Source organism: Lycium ferocissimum, chromosome 6 (assembly GCF_029784015.1).
Source record: "Lycium ferocissimum isolate CSIRO_LF1 chromosome 6, AGI_CSIRO_Lferr_CH_V1, whole genome shotgun sequence".
NCBI classification, from domain to species: Eukaryota; Viridiplantae; Streptophyta; class Magnoliopsida; order Solanales; family Solanaceae; genus Lycium; species Lycium ferocissimum.
Genome location: NC_081347.1, coordinates 71,260,806 through 71,280,527, shown reverse-complemented (window position 1 = coordinate 71,280,527; position 19,722 = coordinate 71,260,806). Strand labels below are relative to the sequence as shown.

Sequence of the window (19,722 nt, the reverse complement as noted above, 5' to 3'; positions counted from 1 at the left end):
GAAGCTTTTCCAACGACTGATTCATTATTTGAAGTGTATAGGTCCGCACACAATCTCGAGTTAATATACCATAATAACTGAATTCACAATAAAAAATTTATAAATATTTAGCAAATTCTTAATACGTACACTGAGCAAAAGATACTAAATTCGAGTCAACTCATAGGTTACATCCTGAATTCGCCACTGTTCAAACGAACACTCCGGCAAAAACGAATAAATAAACGCTTTTCAGCAAGGTATTTTATACACGAGAACCAAAGGAACAAGATGTTGAAAAATTGATTCATGGAACTTGGACGTATTGAAAGTTTCTAAAGTTTGGTTGGGTAGCTGAATTTTCTTGACCCCCACACCCCACACCTCACACCCTATCTCTTTATTTAGTTCTATAGACTCATTTGTTTTTCTATAATTTTTTTTTACTACACCGTTCGTTTCAATTTATGTGACATTATTTGATTAGGCACAGAGTTTAAAAAAGAAAAAAAAATCAAATTTGTGGTCCAAAACAAGTTAGATATTTGTGTGGCTGTAAATCATCTTATAAAATTAAATTGTATCTAAATATATAAAAATGACATTTTTTTTGGAATAGACTAAAAAAGGAAAGTGTCGCGTAAATCGGGACAGAGGGAGTACTACATATCTACATGTTTGCTGTTTAATTTCTTAGTCTAAGTAGCTCTCCTTTCTTTCACCAACCACACAATCTCTTTAATTTCCTCTTTTCCCACTTGATTCAATGCCTTCTTTCAAGGAAGGAAAGGTGTGAAAGGAATTTTATTCTTGGACTTATCAGAGAAGAATTTGGGGGGACACATGAGGTCCCTCTATCCTTATAGGAGACTCAGTGTTCGAATTTTGCTAATGAAAAAATTACTGATAGGAAGTGTTCATGATCTCTAATTGGTCATACGTAATTTAAATATGAATTGATCGGGCTTGTAAATTTCAAATACCGAGTGATTATATATGTCAAAAAGAAAAGGTCATTTTGTCTTGAGTGATAGATTCAGGACTTAGACGTTACGTGTTCTTATCTAAGTTGCGGTGCCTTATCTATGGGGCGATTTTCTCTTTATGGGGCCCTATGCGATTGGATTAATCAGACCAAAATATTTCAAATATAGATTTAAAAAAAGAAAAGAACTAACCAGTATAGAAAGGGTCATTTTTCTCAGAGTGACTGATCATGAATTGAAACGTTATTGCTTTTTGATTCGAAAAAATAGGTTCTGAATTAATATATAGTATCAATTTGCTAGGCAGGCAAATCTATTGTTAGATCCTCTTACTTTTTGTCCCAATTACTTTATATAATAACGTGCCCTCGTGATTGCTTGCTTGATTTCATCGAGAATTTCGCATATGATAGTTTATAACTTATTCGAATATATGTAATTAATTAGGCAAAGTGCACTATTAATTCTGAGTTAATAATTTAAATTTGATTAGGTAAACGCATAACAGTTTAAACTATTTTTAAGATGTAAACAAAAGCCAAATATTTAAGCAGAGAAGGGTAGAGGGTCGGGCCCATTATCCACCGAGTTTTAAACCGTGAACCTATGCCTCGGATATATCTCGATTATCAAAAAATTAACAGCAACCTGGATAATTCATGGAAAATAGTGTAGACATGTCTATTAAAGAGAACTTCCAAACTAGTACTACTACATTAATAAACCTAAGCTGGTGTTGATAAGGGGTGAAATATTCAAGAAAACTATGGTACAAAATTATCATATTAACATTGATGATACCTTTCAAATGGTGTTTCAAGATGCAGAATTAGATGCATCAGGAACATCATCCAGGATGAAAGGACCAAGTTTGCCTGTTCTAACTAGAGTTAGGAATTTTTTCGACACCATCTTGTGAGCCTCTGATGTCTTACAAGATATCTTCAGAGCTGTCTGCAATGCTTCAAACTGCTGATCTATCAAAGTCTCCAACTCACCTTCATTAACCAAATAATTGGCAAAATATTAGTATCAATTATGCAATTTTCTCTTATACAGTATGTTGTTTACCAATGAGTATCATTCATCTTCAGAGTAGTGTTTACTGTGCAAAGATAATAAATTACAAATGGTGTTCGGTAGACATTTGTCAAGGTTCATAAATGGTTCGAGCAAAAATCTGATAATATCCAGTAGACAAGTAAACCTTATATTCAGTTTTTCAATAATATGCTCGTGTGCCCGTCTCCAAGATCAGTTAAGAGAGTTCTCAAACCAAGCATTTCTAGCTTACATATTGCATCTGCATGACTAAATAATAGCAATCTACCCTAAGGCATCAGACTAGTAATAGGAGCGTAGCACGTGATATGTGATTTAGGCACACGTCACGGATCCAAATCGTGTCATAGCCAAAAGCCTTATATTTAATTGAGAAAGGTAGAAGGCAGGCTCATTATCCACCGAATTTGAATTGTGCACCTATGGTCCTCGGGAATTTCTCTGTAGAAATAAACATAATAGCAACCTAAATTATACAACATGGAGTCACAGATATGTTAGTTTCAAACTAGTACTAGATTCATTAACCTGAACCAGTGTTGACGAGGGGTGAAAATTCAAGAAAATTATACTACAGAATTATCAACATTGATGATACCTTTCAAATGGTGTTTCAAGATGCAGGATCAGATGCATCAGGGACATCATCCAGGATGAAAGGACCAAGTTTGTCTGTTCTAAATAGAGTTAGAAATTTTTTTGACACCATCGTGCGAGCCTCCAATGCCTTATAAGGTATCTTCAGAGCCGTCTGCAATGCTTCAAACTGCTGATCTATCAAAGTCTCCAACTGACCTTCATCTTCCAAGTTACCAACGAACTCCGAGAGTGTGGTGCATAGCGTGCGTTGGATTTCGCTGACCATATCCTACACACAAATAACACATGATAACAAAAATAGAAGAGGAAGATGAAGACAATGAGCTTCTTCTTGAGCTAAATGGCATGGATTACTTTGTTTCGGATTTCAAGACATGCCAAATAAATAAATGGCGAAGGATCAAATTTCCCCCCGAACTATGCGAAATTGAACCGATTTTCCCTTCGTTAATAGTTGGGTTCAAATATGCCCTCCTGTTACTAAAATGGTCTAAATACTGCCTTTATTTCAAACAGAGGAAGCTTAGCACCCGGTGATACCACGTGTCCTGCAATAAAGGATTAATTTTTTAAAATGTAGGGCTAATTTGAACCCTCCTTCTCCCTATTTTGAGCTTTTAATTTTTTTATTTCTCCTTTATTTATCCCCGCCACTACCCTTACCGCCAATCACCCTTTCCACTAGGATTAAAGTAGTTTTTTTTAAAACTTCATTTTAATAGAAGTTTTATGGTTGATTGGATTAATATTTGGTCAGATTTTATTGTGTAATCATACACTTCCCAAATTGTATACACAAGTAACTACATCTTCTTGGTACTTTATCAATAAAACTTTGACCTTATAAAAGAATATATTACCTCTATGTAGTAGATATCAGATTTGTTGGGCGGCTTCCTTCTTTTTGGTAGAAGATCCTTGAGATTATATTCAGGTTTGTCATCCAACTCATAATGAAGGCCCTCAGATTCCCTACCAATCAAGTTTCTCCAATGAAGAGGAGTTCCTCGAGTGTTTAGAACTGCCAACAGGTATTGAACAATTCGCTCTTCACCAACTACTGAATCTTTGATGGACCCTGCACAATCATACAGGTACTAAGTAAAGTCTATCATAAAAGGATAACCATAATTTCTTATGGGCCCTGCTTCAAATATCTCCATTCTTGTCTCATTTATGGTGGGCTTATCATTTAACCTTTAGCATTCCCGACCATACTTTAGAGCAAAAAAAGATAACTTTAGATTTAACAAAACTAAGTCGCCTGAATTGATGCCAAGCATCTTTGCTCTCAAGAATGGAATGGACCGGAGAACTTTGAAGACCAAGGGCTAGGTTAACAGAATTACCTATTATCCCTTTTAGTTGTACTGTGGGAATTGCTGTGAGTGTGCTGGGACATTTATGTGCTAGATAAGAAAAGAAATGAAAGATGCCTATAAAAATATACAACAAACCAAATGCAGCTGGTTTGGGGCGAATATAACCCATTTATGTCTTGTGTATAAGTTTCTACTAAAGCAAATAAAATTTGTTCGTCAGTGGCTTGAAGATTTGCCTCCCCTTAACACACACAATCTTTAATCCCAAATAAAAATTTCTTGGTAAGATAAAAGAACTCTAGATAAATAGAATTTAACCTGCTAGAGCCAGCTTTAACCCTGTTTCCATGTCTGGAATACTTGGAGCCAACACTCCTGGAGTGTCCAACACATATATGCTAGGTTGATGTGCAATCTGTATACAGTGATGCATTAGCATCAGAAACAATAATACGCAACAGCAGACAATTCATTATAACATGATGCCAAATACATATACCATAAAATCAAGAAGATCATCTGAACTTGAGGACTTAAAGCACTGAACCAATGGAAATTATGGCCACGAAAAGAGGTACTTGGCTCCTGATCATCAAAGAAGAGTTGAAAAGAGCTTTACTCTCATCATGGCAAACTTGATCTTGAAATTCTTTCGCCAGTTTTAAGTTCTTTCTCTCTTGTTGTTGGAATGAGATCAACTAAAATTTATTATTTATCTCGGAGAAGGGAACATCTTTGCCCATCCGACGGGAGTTGGCTGTCTGATTATGACTGCACTTCCTCAATCTATTCTTTAATTCCAATTTTCTTGTGTATTCGGATGTAATTGGACATCTTCTATCAGGAAGGTCACTGCTTAACCAAAAATATGCATATTCTTAAGCTAGACCTTTGCAAATATCCTGGCTTCTCCTCAAAGTGCAAAAGCATAAAAGAGAGGGAAAGGAGACAGCTGTAGAGATGTAGGCTTCTGCTTAGGCATTTAATGTATCAGAGAACAACCAACTGAATTCAACTGTAATCTCTTGGGCTTCACAAAATCCTTTTTTCCGAGTCAAACAACAAAGGAGTAGAACAAATGAATGATGTATAATATGCAAAACATAACATTGCAAGATATATTCCCTACAAATTTCTTCCTGTATAATTCAACAGCATGTGGAGTCAAATACTAACAAAAGCATAATCGGACAACCTATTTGTCTAACTATTTCTTACCTTATATCCAGCAATATCTTGAGTAACACCAGGCAAAGGCCCCACTGTAGCCCTCTTCATCTTCTCCTGCACTAAGACAAAGGTTAGAACCATCAGCGCTTGACGCAATATGGCAACATCCCTAAAGAACAATTTATACCATACAGAAGCGCAAAACAGAATCACTAACAAAAACAATTGTCTCACCGGAAATCGAGACAATGCAATTTGATGGATGGAATTGATTAAAGCTGATTTTCCGACATTAGGAACACCAACCACCATGACAAAAAGAGTAGGTTCCCTTGTAATAACTTCCTTCAATTTAAGCTCCACAAGATCGAGAAGCTTCAATACATAAATAATAAAGAACACTTCAGAAAATCTTGGAGTAAGTATAATTGGAGGTAAGGCATGTCTGAAAACCTTACTGCAAATTTACCCTCGGGAAAATATTTTGTTGGATAGGTCCACAGTTTACAGCAACCACCGCCTTTTTTTTTTTTTGAGGGGGGGTGGGGGGTGGGGGCGTGGGGGTGGTTTCACTAAGTGGGAACCAAATAGTTCTAAAATATAAATAATCATAGATCTTTTCAGGTAAAATGTAAATTTAGAGCGGATGAAATCACTCTGAGAATACTAACAGAAAGATCTAGTAGCACTCATTACAACTGATAACAGCGACAAGGTGCTCAAGAATAACCGATTCTGCATCTTTGACATATAAAACGTAATACAAAGCCATGAAACGACAAGCTTCCAGCTAAATGGCATGGATAAAATGTTAGCTAACCTTTTGCGCAGAACTTCTACTGTGTGCATTTATTGGGAGGCACTCTTGTTTACATGAATTGAAATATCGGATCCACCTCTGCATAGAGTTAAAAAAGTAAATTTAACTGTTAAAATTGTAGACATCATTGAACCAATCCAAATTTAATGTAAGCTCCTTCAACAAGCACAATTTGTTTTTTTTTTGGGGGGGGGGGGGGGGGGGGTTGGTGGAGAGGTCGGCCTAGGGCAAAAGACTTGTGTCACGTAAAAAACAAAGCACTCCATCAAACACTATATCAGTTTCATAATTTTAATGAAACTAGCATGCATAAGTCTTCGCATAAATATTTTCTAGATTACTTTGTTTTATTTTATTTAGTATGATGATGATGTGAAATGAGCTTAAACTAAGACGTGGGGTTCATATAGTGGACCCCAACTTGTTTGAGACTGAGGCGTAGTTGTTGTTTGGTTGATTATTAAGACAGATGACTACCGCTAAAAGTAGAATCCGGGGAATGGGCACGAGAATGGTGTTTTGATAAATATCGATTATTGAAGGACAATACTAAAATCAAATTAAAGGCCATGGTTTTTCTTAAGCGTTTCTTATCATGCCAACTATCCTAAAATGGAATATACAACCATTTATTGTTCATTTATTATCTGTCATTGCTGAATAATTTGTAACAAACTTTATGCACACAAATCCTGTTAAGAACCTGTATTTGAGGACAACAGAACCTTCATTTTGTTTTCCAACTCAACAAAATCACTTTAAATTGTACAACATGGAATAAGGGACAAGAAAGGTTGGATATAGGTTGCTACTCTTCTAAATCTACTGAATTTAAACTGCCAAGAAGGTTATAGAATAGAGAATTGAGAAAGGACTAGCATTTCCACTTAAACATGAAGAGATAAGGAGATACAAAAGAGAGAATAGGTACATGCATGATGTTGGGGTAGGCCAAATCTTTCTTATTAAGAGCAATCACCCGTCTTTTCCCACAAAGCACAGGCTGCAAATCTTCATTCGCTGAGGACAATGGTATCTGCATAAAGCCACAAAATTTAAATGTGTTTAGTCTGAAATTAACTTAACCACTCAGTCCCCTAAACTTGATTTCAAACTAGTCGCGGTCAGCTATAGCTATTCCGCTCTATTAGGCCCATTTCATCACAACACTAACTAACTTATCTTTCAGGCAAATTAGGAGTTCTCTAAAACAACTTCTAACTTAACCACTACTTCATATATAATTTTTTCTCCCGGTAGTGTCCGGGTACCTTGCGGCTTGCGCGCACATCAACTATTCCACCGGATACCTGCTACCTGCTACCTCCCACCATACTATTCCACCTGCTACCTCCTACCAGCACAAATACAGTCAAACCTCTCTGTAACAACATCGTTTGTTTTGATATTTTTTGTTGTTATAGTGAAATGCTGCTATAGAGAACATAAAATATAACATAAAGTGAAAGATCGATTCCACAACTATTATTAATGAAATTTTGTTATAGAGAATGGTTTTTATAGAGAGGTACCAGGTAACTCACCGGCCAGGACTTAGGCGATAGGAAGAAATCACCTAGTACTTTTTTATCTCACCTGGAATTTGAACCTGAGCCACTACTTCATATTATATATCAGTTATCACGTGTAAAATTCACTTTTTAGAGCTAAAATCCACATATTTCTCCAAGAAAAGAGATTAACATAAAGTTGATGATTCAAATCAAATTTATTTGGTATCAAGCCCTGTTTAGCCAAAATTAGGTTATTGCACATGAAAAATCACTTCTTTAGCTAAAACCCACATATTTTTTCAAGTGATTAACATGAAGTTGATTATTCAAGAATTGCCTATTTAGTACTTCTATTTACTATTATGTCCTGTTTGGTCTGAATCTTGAATAATTTCAATCAGTGTCTTGTTATCAAGCATAAAAACCACTTCTTATTAGCTAAAACCCACATAAAAAGCACTATTCTATATCAATCACGCGTAAAGTTCACATTTTTAAGCTAAAATCCACATATTTATCTAAGAAAGTAATTAACAAAAGTTGATTATTATTTAGTCCTCCATTCAACATCAGTTTCAGAATTTAATATTAAACCTTGTTCAACCTAAATTATTGAATAAGTATCAAACAATGTGGTTTTCACTCATAAAAAACACTCACAATCTTTTTTTAAAGAGAAGTAATTAGTATAGATAATACTCCCTCCGTTCACTTTTACTTGTTCACGCACTAAAAATAAATTTTCATTGTCCACAAGACAAATTTTTTTTCTTATTTTACCCTTAACATTAATTATTTATTTCCGAATTACCCCTCCGTTCACTTTTACTTGTCTACTTTTAACTATGTACACCTCTTAAGAAATAATAAATGAAGTGTCTAATTTACCAATATATTCGTATTAATTGATGCATATTCTTATTAAATTTGAAAAATAATTTAAAGTGAGTATTTAATATTATGGGTAAAATAGAAAAAAAGAAATTACCTCGTCTTGATATGCTAAAAGTGATAAAGTGACAAGTAAAATCTACTTTTAAAATACTGAACAAATAAAAATGACCGGAAGAAGTATGCTCCAAGTCCAATGAGACTATACATCAATTAAAATGAGTATTTTAGTAAAATACATAGGACGTGTATAGTCAAAAGTAAATAAGTAAAAGTGAAAGGACGAAATATAATGAAATATTCACGCACTTACACGCGCATCACGAACTTCAATAACAAGATCGACGAGTTTGACGCGCCGTGGAACGGCGCGTGTAGCAGCAACCATATGAGGAGGAGGTAACCAATTAATATTATTCAATCCCATTTTCCTTAACCATCTTTTCATCTTCAATATGCTTCTGGAAATTACGAATTTGAGTTTGAATATATGTATATTCTTTACTTAAAGTTCAGATACCAAATGAGCCATATATATATATATATATATATATATAATACTTTCCCTTTTTTTTTTTGTTTTTGACGATTTGCACCACTAGTGCATACACCATTTACAAATTTGCGCCCCATCCTCTTATTTTTCACTTACTTTCCTTTTTGTGCGTCTGTTCTTTCTATATTTAATAAATTGACAATTCAAGATAAATTTAAGATCATAAAATTAAAACACTATACACATCTTTTATTTAAGGCCACGAGTATATACTCTTTTTTTTTTGGTTGCCCGTATCCGCATTGGAGCGGATTATTTCGAATTCGTGCTGCATAGGGCCCATTCGGAGAAAGCGCTCGCTACCAAAAAATTTTTCATAGCTAGAACTCAAATTCAAAATTTTAGGTAGGGGAGGAACAATCTCATCTACTATGCATACCACATCTTTTGATGGTTATATAGAGTATTCTAGAGACACTTCCATGTGGTGTTCATTTTCATAGTAAATAAGTTAGAAGATTTATCCTATCCAAATTTATCCTGGAAAGTTGAGTCCATCAAATTTAAATTGTGGATTAACCATGAATCTAGTTTATTATCAAAGTGATTCTTTTTTACCTACATGTATGGTTCCTCTAGTATATTCATAATTTCATTATGATCAATTATTTAAAAAGAAAGGGAGTTAGAATAAAAGGATAGTAGGTAGTCGAGCACAGGAGCGGTGCTAGCCTTTCCGGTGTGAGTTTGGCCGAACCTAGTAGTTTTTGTCCGAATCTTATATTTGTATTAATTTTTTTTATTAAATATGTACAAATTATTAATTAAGAACCCAGTAACTTTAAAGAATTAAAATTCCGAACCCACAAGCTTAGAATTCTGGCTTCGCCTTTGGACTCGAGCATTGTAATTTCCTTGACCAGTATTATTATTACTACTCTCCTACTCTTATTCTTCGATTTTGTTATTACTTGTTTCCTTTGCTTTAGTTACCGTATCATTTGTTGTTCTCTTCTCTTTTATTTTTAGCATGGCTTTTCACAACTGTGTTTTATTTCTATACCTGATGTTAACATGCTTTACTTAAGCCGAGGGCCTACCAGAAATGACCTCTTTACCTTCACCAGGTAGAGGTAAGGCTGCAACACTCCAAATCCGATGTATCGGCCTTATTGGGTAGAATGCCTTCCGTTGTGGGTTATCAACGGACTTTGAGTACCGAAATGGGTTGTTTACAGGAAAGAATTACTTCTACCAAAGAAGGGTCCATAACCTCTATTCAAGCAGTTTATGTACCCGCAGACGATTTGACTGACCCTACTCGTTAGTGCGGCACTCCACTTCCGCGGACCTCACTTGTGGAATTATGCTGAGTATGTTGTTGGAGTTAGCACGGACCACCATTTACTAATCTATGGACCTTTGTGTGTACATTTGGTTAAACGATGACTGGTAGACTAATAATTATAACAATGTTACAAAGAAAGACATAACAGGATTGTTTAAAGGATTCCTCGTACCAACTACTGACCCTAGGTGAAACATGAGTGCAACAAACAAAGACACAATAACAAACAAGATGGTAGCTACTGACGGATGATGCCAGATCAAACACGAATGCAATAACCAAAGATGCAAAGACTAACGTGATTATTTAAAGGATTCCTCGTACCAACTAGTGGCCGGTGATGCCAGATCAAACATGAGTGCAATAAACAAAGACGCAAAGACTAACAAGATTGTTAACTACTGACTGGTGATGCCAGATCAAACATGAGTGCAATAAACAAAGACGCATAGACCAACATGATTGTCATCTACTGACTGATTGATGATGCCAGATCAAACAGGAATGCAATAAACAAAGACGTGAAGATTAATAGGATTGTTTAAACTTTAAAGGATTCCTCGTACCAAATACTGACCCCAGATGAACAGGAGTGCAATAAACAAACGCGCGACGACTGCCCCTAGTCATTAGTCTGTTTTCACATGCACTGGTCTACTTGATATAAATATTGAGCAAGCCTATAGTTTGCCTCCTTTGACAATTGACTTCATAGATCAACAGTAATGACCAGCTTAGATGTGAATTTATCATGTCTCATGAGGATCATATTGCATTAAAAAATTATACATGACTTTGATTAACCCTGTAAGTCTTCCTTTATTACACACTAGCTAATTAGTCATTTTTTATACAAATAAAAAGACAAGGCCAGTTATCCACACCCCTATATAGATGTGGCAGTACTGCTTCTATCCTTGCATGAACTTGAAAAAAGAAGAATTCCAATATATACTTACTGTCACTTCCATTCTCCACTTTAGGTTCTACAAGTATGCCAATGGACGGACGGCTATACAGAGCAGCTCAGAGGGGTGATATGGAGGTCTTAAAAGAATTCGCGGACCAGCTCACCACCAAGTTAACTTCATATAAGAATACGGTACTTCATACTACAGCAGATCAGAAGTACATCAATTTTTCTAATTCCAACAACGTTGAAAACTTTACTGCTATAGTTAGTCGTGATCTACTTTTCTGCTTGAACTCTAAGGGGGATACTTGTATTCATGTGGCAGCCAGGAAAGGCCATTTAAATCTCATCGAAGCCCTTATTGGCTACCTGAAACAAAATTGTCCAGCTGGGCTCGAAGGTGGTATTGAACCAATCCATGAGCTCCTGAGGATTCCCAACAACAAAGGAAACATGGCCTTGCATGAAGCTGTGATGTATGGGAGTCACCGGCTGGTGGAAACATTGGTTAAAGAAGATGATAACTTCACACATCCGCTCAACAATGCTTCAAAAAGTCCACTATTTCTGGCTATGGAGAAGAAAGACAAAGTTTCTGCTGAATTGATCTTGAGCAACTCCAGTTCACCATCTTATGTAGGCCCTTATGGCACTACGGCGCTACATGCAGCTGCAATCTATCATGTTGATTAAGGTATTTTCCATTTCTCATTTTATATTGGAAATCTCAACTATAGAGGTTTTGGAAACTGAATCTGCGTTATATGGATTTTGTTGTACATCACTAGTTAATGAATGATTGTAATTTTGAGTTTAACCGATACTCAACAACGGTGTAAAATCTGCATTTGATCATGAGTGTTAAAACTTGGGCAATTATGCAAAAATAACATCCTCTTTCACATTGGCTTGCATTAACCTTGCTAGTTCGGACTATTCCTTTGGGCAGAATGCGTGCAAATGATACTAAAAAAGGAACCAAGTCTGACAAAGCAAGTAGATGATATGGGGTGGAGTCCTCTCCATTTGGCGGCATTCTTCGGGTCTACCTCAATAGTGAGCGCATTATTAAAGGAAGATAAACAGATGGCCTATGAAACCATAGAAGAAGACCATAAAACACCTCTGCATTTAGCAGCCCTTAATGCTAAAATAAACGTCGTGGAAGAGATCATTGAGTAGTGTCCAGATTCTGCTGATGCAGTCACTGTTCGAGGCCATAATGCTTTTGACCTTGCAAGGCTACATCATTGTTTCAGAGTAACTTTATATGATAGTAGTAACTTCTTCGACTATGTCTGTAACATCTTAGCAGAGTTGGTTGAACAGTCAAGGGACTCAAGCCTCACCATACACCACCCTTACTTGGAGGAAAGGAAACTGTCTTGGCGGCTAACATTAATTATTTGGTACCATATTGTAGTTCTCTTTCCTTTCTTTCAGTATAAGTACAAAAAGTGATTATTATGTTTCATTTAGGGGAAAACCAACAAAATGGAAGTCATGGAAGACAAAGAATCCTGGAAAGAACGAACAAACACACATCTGATAGTTGCGATACTCATAACAACAGTTTCTTTTGCGGCTGGCTTCACCCTTCCTGGCAGATACGATGGTGACGATGGTCCAAATAAAGGATGAATTTTCAGTGAGAAGGCAACACTAAGAAAAATAAAAGTTCATTTAGTCAAGTGGCCAACTGTAATTAAAGATGAAAGAGATGGCTGGAATGGGAGTGAAGGATCGGATGTTTCACAATAAAACTCTTCTATATATTCAAGTGGCATTGGAGATACAATCACTACTAAAAATATATGAATTAGCAACGGACAAATTCATTAGCTAAACAGCAAAATCCATCACTAATCCTATTTAACGATGGATTATCATAAAATTATGTTAGCTACGAGCAATTTAGCTACAAAGTTCGTAGTTAATTTCAGTTTTTTTTTGCAATGAATGTCCAAAAAGTGGGGGTCTGGCAGCAAGTGATTGCAGCAAAATATGGTAGAGATGTCTATTAGAACGCTTGAGTTGTAACAAGTTCAAATTGCATTGCTGTGTGGCAAATGATCTGAAGCCTATGGATGGAATTTCAAGACATATTTAGATTGAAAGTGGGAAATGGCAAGAAAGTTAAATTATGGATTCAGCTTGTGCCACAGATAATTCTTTAGCAAATCATCATCTCAATCCTATGGATTCTGTATCAGAATTTAGTATCATGCCCTGTTTGGCATAAATTAGGTTAATTTTTTCAAGCTATTAGTGTAGAATTAAATATTGACAGACTTACAGGCGCATCACAAACTCCTGGAAATTATGAATTGGAGTTTGAAATTAGGTGTTCTTTGCTTAAAATCGGACGAAATGAGGGAGAAAATGACAGCAATGGTCCCTTATGTTTGACGTAGATTCAAAATAATTCTATGTATTGAGCAGGTTTGGTCATTTAAATTTGTCAAAAGTTAACTCGTAAGAGTGGCTGACTTGATTCAGAGAGTGGTTCTCCACATGGGAGATTCCTTAGTGTGGTTTACAACTCTTGAGTGGTTTACAGGCCTAAGAGTGGGGTTTGCCCAAAGCGTACCTAAAGAATAGCAGCCGCTGGTTTTCCACATATTTTTTCCAAGTGATATGACCCAGAAACCAATTTATTTTTGCACCACTTTTGTTGGACTCCATTTCCCTTAACCATCCTTTCATCTTCATTATGCTCCTTCCCCCTCCCCTTACCGTCATCTCGAGAAAATGACAATGATGGTCCTTAGAGTAGGTTCAAAATAGTTCATTAAGTATACATGAAATAGTAAGTTTGTGAAAAGTTAATATTTTAAATTTTCGTCAATATACCAAATAGACGAAAACGATGAGAAAAAAGAAAACTAGCGGAAACACATATTTAGTGTCTAATGGTATAATTTTTGTAGTTTCTGCTTTTTATAACTCCCGCCGTCCCAAGTTAAGTGTCTTATTTTTCTTTTCGGTCTGTTTCAAAAAGAATGGATCTTTCTATAGCTTGTAAGTTGACAATTTAGATATCTCACACGGTAAATTTATACACGGTAAGTTTATAACTATAATATTCAAAGGACATTTTAGTACATTGTACACATTTTTAATTTAGGATCACAAAATTCAAAAGTCTCCCTTCATTTCTTATATATGTTTCGTGCCTAGTCAAATTAAGCCTCTTAAATTGGGATGGAAGGAGGATTTATTTCTAGAGTTTTGGTGCAGCTTTTTAGATGTAAGTTTTGCTCTTGTGCAGTTTTTGTGTTCTATATTTTAGGATTTGATAAGACTTTTTTGATATTTATGGTTATTTTTTTCTTAATCATTTCTGTCAAATTTATCGAACATAAAATATTTGACAGAGACTAAATGTGTTAGGTTTTGACAAACTTAAAGGATCGAAAATGTTCATTGCATACTAAGGGAACTATCTGAACTTATCCTCTACCACAAGATACCATTTTTATCATTCTTTTTATATATCTCTATGAACCATAAAGATGGGAGCGATAAAGGCAACGAGGAGTAGACACGGGTAGAAACAACGGACCTTATTTGCGAGATTCTTGGCCAACCACTTTTTAGTTCATAATGAATGAACCCCGGGTGAAGAAAAAATCTCCCCTCCCTTTTACTAAACCATGGGAACGACTGAAACTGTACTCACCTCTTCTCCTTCTTGTCTTCTTGTACTTCCTTTCTTCTTATTCTCGTATTTGGAACTGGAACGAGCGCTTTTTTAGGGATCGTTCCTGAGCATCTCCTTACTTTATAACAGTTATTGCTCCAGTTCTAGAAGGTAAAGCTCTCGCCTCAGTTTTTTCTTTGAAATTGGAGACTGTTCCAATTTGATATGTATGTGTGATAAATTGTTTCATTACTTTGTTTACAAATTGCAAGTGGGAGTGTTCTCTTTCTTTTCATTTATAGAAGCCCAATTGGTTTTAATAGCTTGGGGACAAGATGCAGTAAGCTATTCCTTGCATATGACAATTTACTTTATTTAACATATTAGTGTCTGGGCGTGCACTTTGTATATCAATGAGTATATAAATTTAGAGAATCATTTGAATACTATTAAACACTATATTTGAGTTATGCTGAATATTGATCTTCTTGCGTTAGCTCAATAAAAGAAGAGATCTTATCCGATAAAAGTCCTAAAGTGTCTATTATAATTTTCGTTCATTGCCTCAAATGCCTTGTCGTAATTTCCAACTGTGCCTCAAATTATGAAGTTATTTGTTTGACTTCTTAATTTTTCTTTGGATTAATTAGCAGAATATACGTCATATAAAAAAGTGAAATGACAAGATTGTAATATCAACGTTTCTTTGGAGTCGTGCAATTCCTTATTATTGTTGTTTTTGGTGTGAAAGACTAACCCTTGGGTGTTATTATAATTTTTCAATTTTTAAGTTCAAGACTTCCCATAATAGTTTATATATATAAACATAGGGATAAGACACTATTACCCCCTGAACTATACCCGAATTTGCTACGACACACCTTACCTTTTTCTGGGTCCTATTACCCCCCTAAACTTATTTAAAACAGAATATTTACCCCCCTAATTAAACGCTGATGCCCACTCTCATATGGGAGAGTGACATACACTCTCCTTGCCACATGTGTATTTATTCGTTTTCTTTATTTTTTTTTAATTTTTCAGCTTACATGTCAATTTTTTTTTATATAAAAAAACTGAATTTTCTTTAAAAAATTGATTTTTAAAACCCGTTTTAAAAAAAAATGAAAATTTGATTATTTTTTTAAAACCAATTTAAAAAAAAAAAAACTGAAAACATGGATTAAAAAAATTTAAAAACTGAATTTTATTTAAAAAAAAAAAAAAGATTTTTAAAACGCATATTTTATAGAAAAATTGAAATTTTGATTTTTTTAAAACCCTTTTGTTTTAAAAAAAAACTGAAACACATGAATTTTTTAAAATATGGAAAAATGGATTTGTTAAAAATCTGGAGAACTTGATTTTTTTTAAGATGTCTTAAAAAATCTTGATTTTCATGATTTTATTTTCTTCGGATACCTTTATTTTTCAAATAAAATCCGAAAAAAGTGTTTCTCTTGTCAAAATGTGAAAAAACTGAATTTTTATAAAATTTTGGAAAAATTAATTATTTTATAAAATGTGGATAACCCGTTTTTTAAAACTAAATTTGAAAAACTATATTTATTTTCATATATAGTAAAAAATAATCCATTTTCCAGATTTAAAAAATATCCAAATTTTTTAATAAGAAGACTCAGTTTTCCAGATTTATTTTCTAAAAAAATGGATTTTTCATATTTTTTAAAAAACAATTCAGTTTTTCATATTTTAAGAAAATACAGATTTTTAAGAAAAAAAAAATTAAGTTTTCCCATTTTTTATGTTTCTCACTATCTTTGAGAGAGTGAAACACTCTCCTTGCCACGTCAGCGCTTAGGGGGGTAAATTTTCTATTTTAAATAAGTTTTTTGGGGGGGGGGGGGGGGGGGGGGGGGGTAGTGTTACACCTCTTAAATTTTCGCGTCGTCGTAAGCAAACTAACGTGAGTCCAGAGAGGCTATGATACCCCTATAAGGTTAAGGAAACTTTTAATAATTGTTAGACAAGTATTTAAAGGTTTCGGGGTCAAGTGAATCAAAGAAATTAGGTTCGTTGAAAATTTGAAAAAACTTGGCAGAATTTTGGACAGGATTTTTGATCCAACTTCAAAGAGGCATATCTCCTAGAATATGACAAGTTACAGAATCCATAACTTATGTAAATTGAAGTTCAGCGAGTCTTCTTTCCAATACAACTGACATATTGCATTTCTTCGAAGTACGAGATGATGCACGACCCGTACAAAAATATACATCCCGTACATATTGGGCGTATTTTGCCAAAATTTTCAGAAAGTTGAAATTTCTACGTCCAAAGTACATGATGAACAATAACCCATACTTTAAAGTACGGGATGAACAATAACCCGTATTTGCCCAAAATTTTCAGAAATTTGAGTCGGTGGAATTTTTTCCTAAGCTTTTAAATAGCCATTTCCATGACCTAGGCTTCATTTTTTTCACCCAAAATAAATCCCTAAAGTCTCTCTAAGCTCCCTCTAACATCCATAACCACCCCAAATCAAATCAAGAAAGGATAAAACTCCTAAATCCTCAACTAGTTTATAGAAAGGTGCTTGTTCTTGTTTCTATATGGTGTTGTGATGAACTTGGCCTTGAAATAAGTTGTGTGAGTTGAAGTTCTTCAAATACAAGGTATGTTCTTCATCTTATTGCTTATGTTGAGTTGATTTGGAGGTTTAGTAAGTCTTAAAGTCAAGAGAATGGGGATAGAGAAGTCATGAGGTATTAAATTAGAGTTGATGACTATGGGTTGATTTTTAAAGAGAGTTGTGGATTGATTTAAATTTAATTTGAATAAAATCTCTTGGATATGGAATTGTTGATGTTGTTATTGTGTTTGGGCGTTGTTTTAAGATTTGGAGCAAGTAAGTGGTATATGGGAAATGCTGTTCGAATTTCGTTAGCTCATTTATTAAGTCTAGTTTAACCTCATAAGTGTTTCAATGACTTACCTGGAGTGCGAATAATCTTGAATGTAGATTTACGAGCACGGGAGGATAGGCATTAAGTTGTTGAGGAGATGACGAGGTATGTTAAGGCTAACGCTTTCTTTCAAAAAGCATGATTCCCATATTGTGAACCCATACATGATATCTATAATGTCCTATTTCCTAAAATTGCTAGAAACTCAATTCTCAAGGTTCCTATGGTATTTTTGATAAAAGTTCTCTATGATGATGATAATGATGATGATGATGATGACATTTCTAAAGATACCAAAGCTTATAGTTCTTGATGCTCTCGTGATATTATTGAGCTTGTTCCGTGATTATTGATTTTATTCATTGTTGTTGATCTCATCTTATAATAATTGTTCTTTCAAGGTGAGATATAATGATAATGATGATTCCATAATAGAAATCGGAGGTTTACCGATCTTACATCACTCCGATAGAGTAGTACCATTTCATTTGGGCTCTCATGCATGCTTTATATATATGTTGCTATTTTTTCACACCGAGCCGCGCTATAGTCGGCCGGGTACGACATGTAGATGTGCGCATCACTGCAGTGGGTACATTATGATGTTACCCCGGACGCGGGATGCCCCTGACGCAGGATGATATGATATATGGAAAGGGCCGCACGTTCCGCGCGCATATATATATATATATATATATATATATATATATATATATATATATATATATATATATATATGTATGTAATATATATGTTTATATATATGTATATATGTATGTATGTAAAATGTTTTTTTAAAAAAGCTGCATGACATAACTTCTCAAGAGGCAATCAGATGTACATGTTATCTCTCTTACCTTATGTTTCTACATATTTTTATTATGTTGTTATTCATGCCTTACATACTCAGTACATTATTCGTATTGACATCCTTTTTCTTGTGGACGCTGCATTCATGCCCGCAGGTAAGCAGGGAGACGGATTAGATCCTTAAGTGCTGGATCAGCGATTTCTCAGGAGCGCTCCATTTGCTTCGGAGCTGCAGTCTAGTGGTATTGTTCTTTTGAGTACAAATTTGGGCATGGCGGGGTCTTGTCCCATTCTTATGATTTTATGCACTCTATGTAGAGGCTCATAGACAAATGTAGGTAGTTAGATGTTCTGTAGCCTCATCGGTTCATATCTTGGTATACTATTTTTGGCAGTTTTGTCGGCTTGTACATATGGACATAGTTGATGATGTTTATATATAGATATGCATTTATTTTTTGACTTCATGCCCTTACAAATTATGATATTATGAGTTACCTTTTGTGGCCCATCTAGTTATGACTATGAGGAGTATGTTAAGAGGTGCTCGATAGGTTAACTCCGGGTATCCGTCATGGCCCTCCGGTTGGGTCGTGACAAATAGGACTCAGGGAAAGGTAAAGTGTGTCGTAACAACTTTGGGTATAGTTAGGGGGGTAATAGTGTCTTATCCCTATAAGCATATATTAAAAGCTTAGCTCAGAATACACAAGCTAAAAGCGCAGTGGATTAATGAATCCCATAGGCGGACTCTAGCATTGTGAACCAAGTATCATAAGTCATAATCATATATGTTACCAAACCATAAGAAAATTTTCTTTTGAAGCTATATTCATAAATTCAAGCTAATTAAATTCTTAAAAAATAACATAAATTGGACGATTAGAACAACAGATCGCTAGATATCGAAGAAAAAATTAAAAGATAAAGATAATAGGTGGAAGTCAGATGAGAGACCAAAATGATACAATTTAAAGACATGAAAGTTTGTTAATACAATATGAGAGAATATGTCATTTTCAATACTTGTAAGAAAGCCAAGATCGATATTGTGCATCTTTTTTTCACCTATTCATCATAAGATCCGTAACCATAAGAAAGAAAAAACAACATTCAAGTTTCCACTCTCTGAATTTTGAAACAATCTTTATTAATTGTATATAATCATATCGTATAGTATCGGGTGAAAAGGGATAAATCAACGATATATAAAAATTTAAGCTTGAGAGCAAACAAAA

General features: G+C 34.8%; 2 protein-coding genes across 5 annotated transcripts; one reads left to right on the top strand and one right to left on the bottom strand.

Moving 5' to 3' along the window:
* Positions 1-1,618: 1,618 nt before the first annotated feature.
* On the bottom strand, positions 1,619-8,881 carry LOC132060292 (short integuments 2, mitochondrial). Of its 4 annotated transcripts, XR_009415913.1 has the most exons (10): positions 8,658-8,869; positions 6,871-6,975; positions 5,940-6,017; positions 5,354-5,494; positions 5,168-5,239; positions 4,268-4,364; positions 3,488-3,705; positions 2,626-2,895; positions 2,260-2,468; positions 1,619-1,963 (listed from the first exon to the last, which is right to left on the bottom strand). XR_009415913.1 is itself a non-coding variant. In XM_059453253.1 (9 exons), the coding sequence occupies exons 1-8, from the start codon at positions 8,790-8,792 to the stop codon at positions 2,641-2,643; spliced, it is 1,101 nt and encodes a 366-aa protein (XP_059309236.1). In that variant the 5' UTR covers positions 8,793-8,868; the 3' UTR covers positions 1,619-1,963; positions 2,626-2,640. The 4 variants fall into 4 exon arrangements, 3 of the variants coding, with proteins under 3 accessions (XP_059309236.1, XP_059309237.1, XP_059309238.1); XM_059453253.1 differs by lacking the exon at positions 2,260-2,468 and having other exon boundaries at positions 8,658-8,868; XM_059453254.1 differs by lacking the exon at positions 1,619-1,963 and having other exon boundaries at positions 1,970-2,468.
* A 2,238-nt stretch (positions 8,882-11,119) lies between these two features.
* On the top strand, positions 11,120-12,721 carry LOC132060988 (uncharacterized). Its single transcript, XM_059453877.1, has 2 exons — positions 11,120-11,795; positions 12,051-12,721. The coding sequence occupies exon 1, from the start codon at positions 11,183-11,185 to the stop codon at positions 11,792-11,794; it is 612 nt and encodes a 203-aa protein (XP_059309860.1). The 5' UTR covers positions 11,120-11,182; the 3' UTR covers position 11,795; positions 12,051-12,721.
* Positions 12,722-19,722: the final 7,001 nt, after the last annotated feature.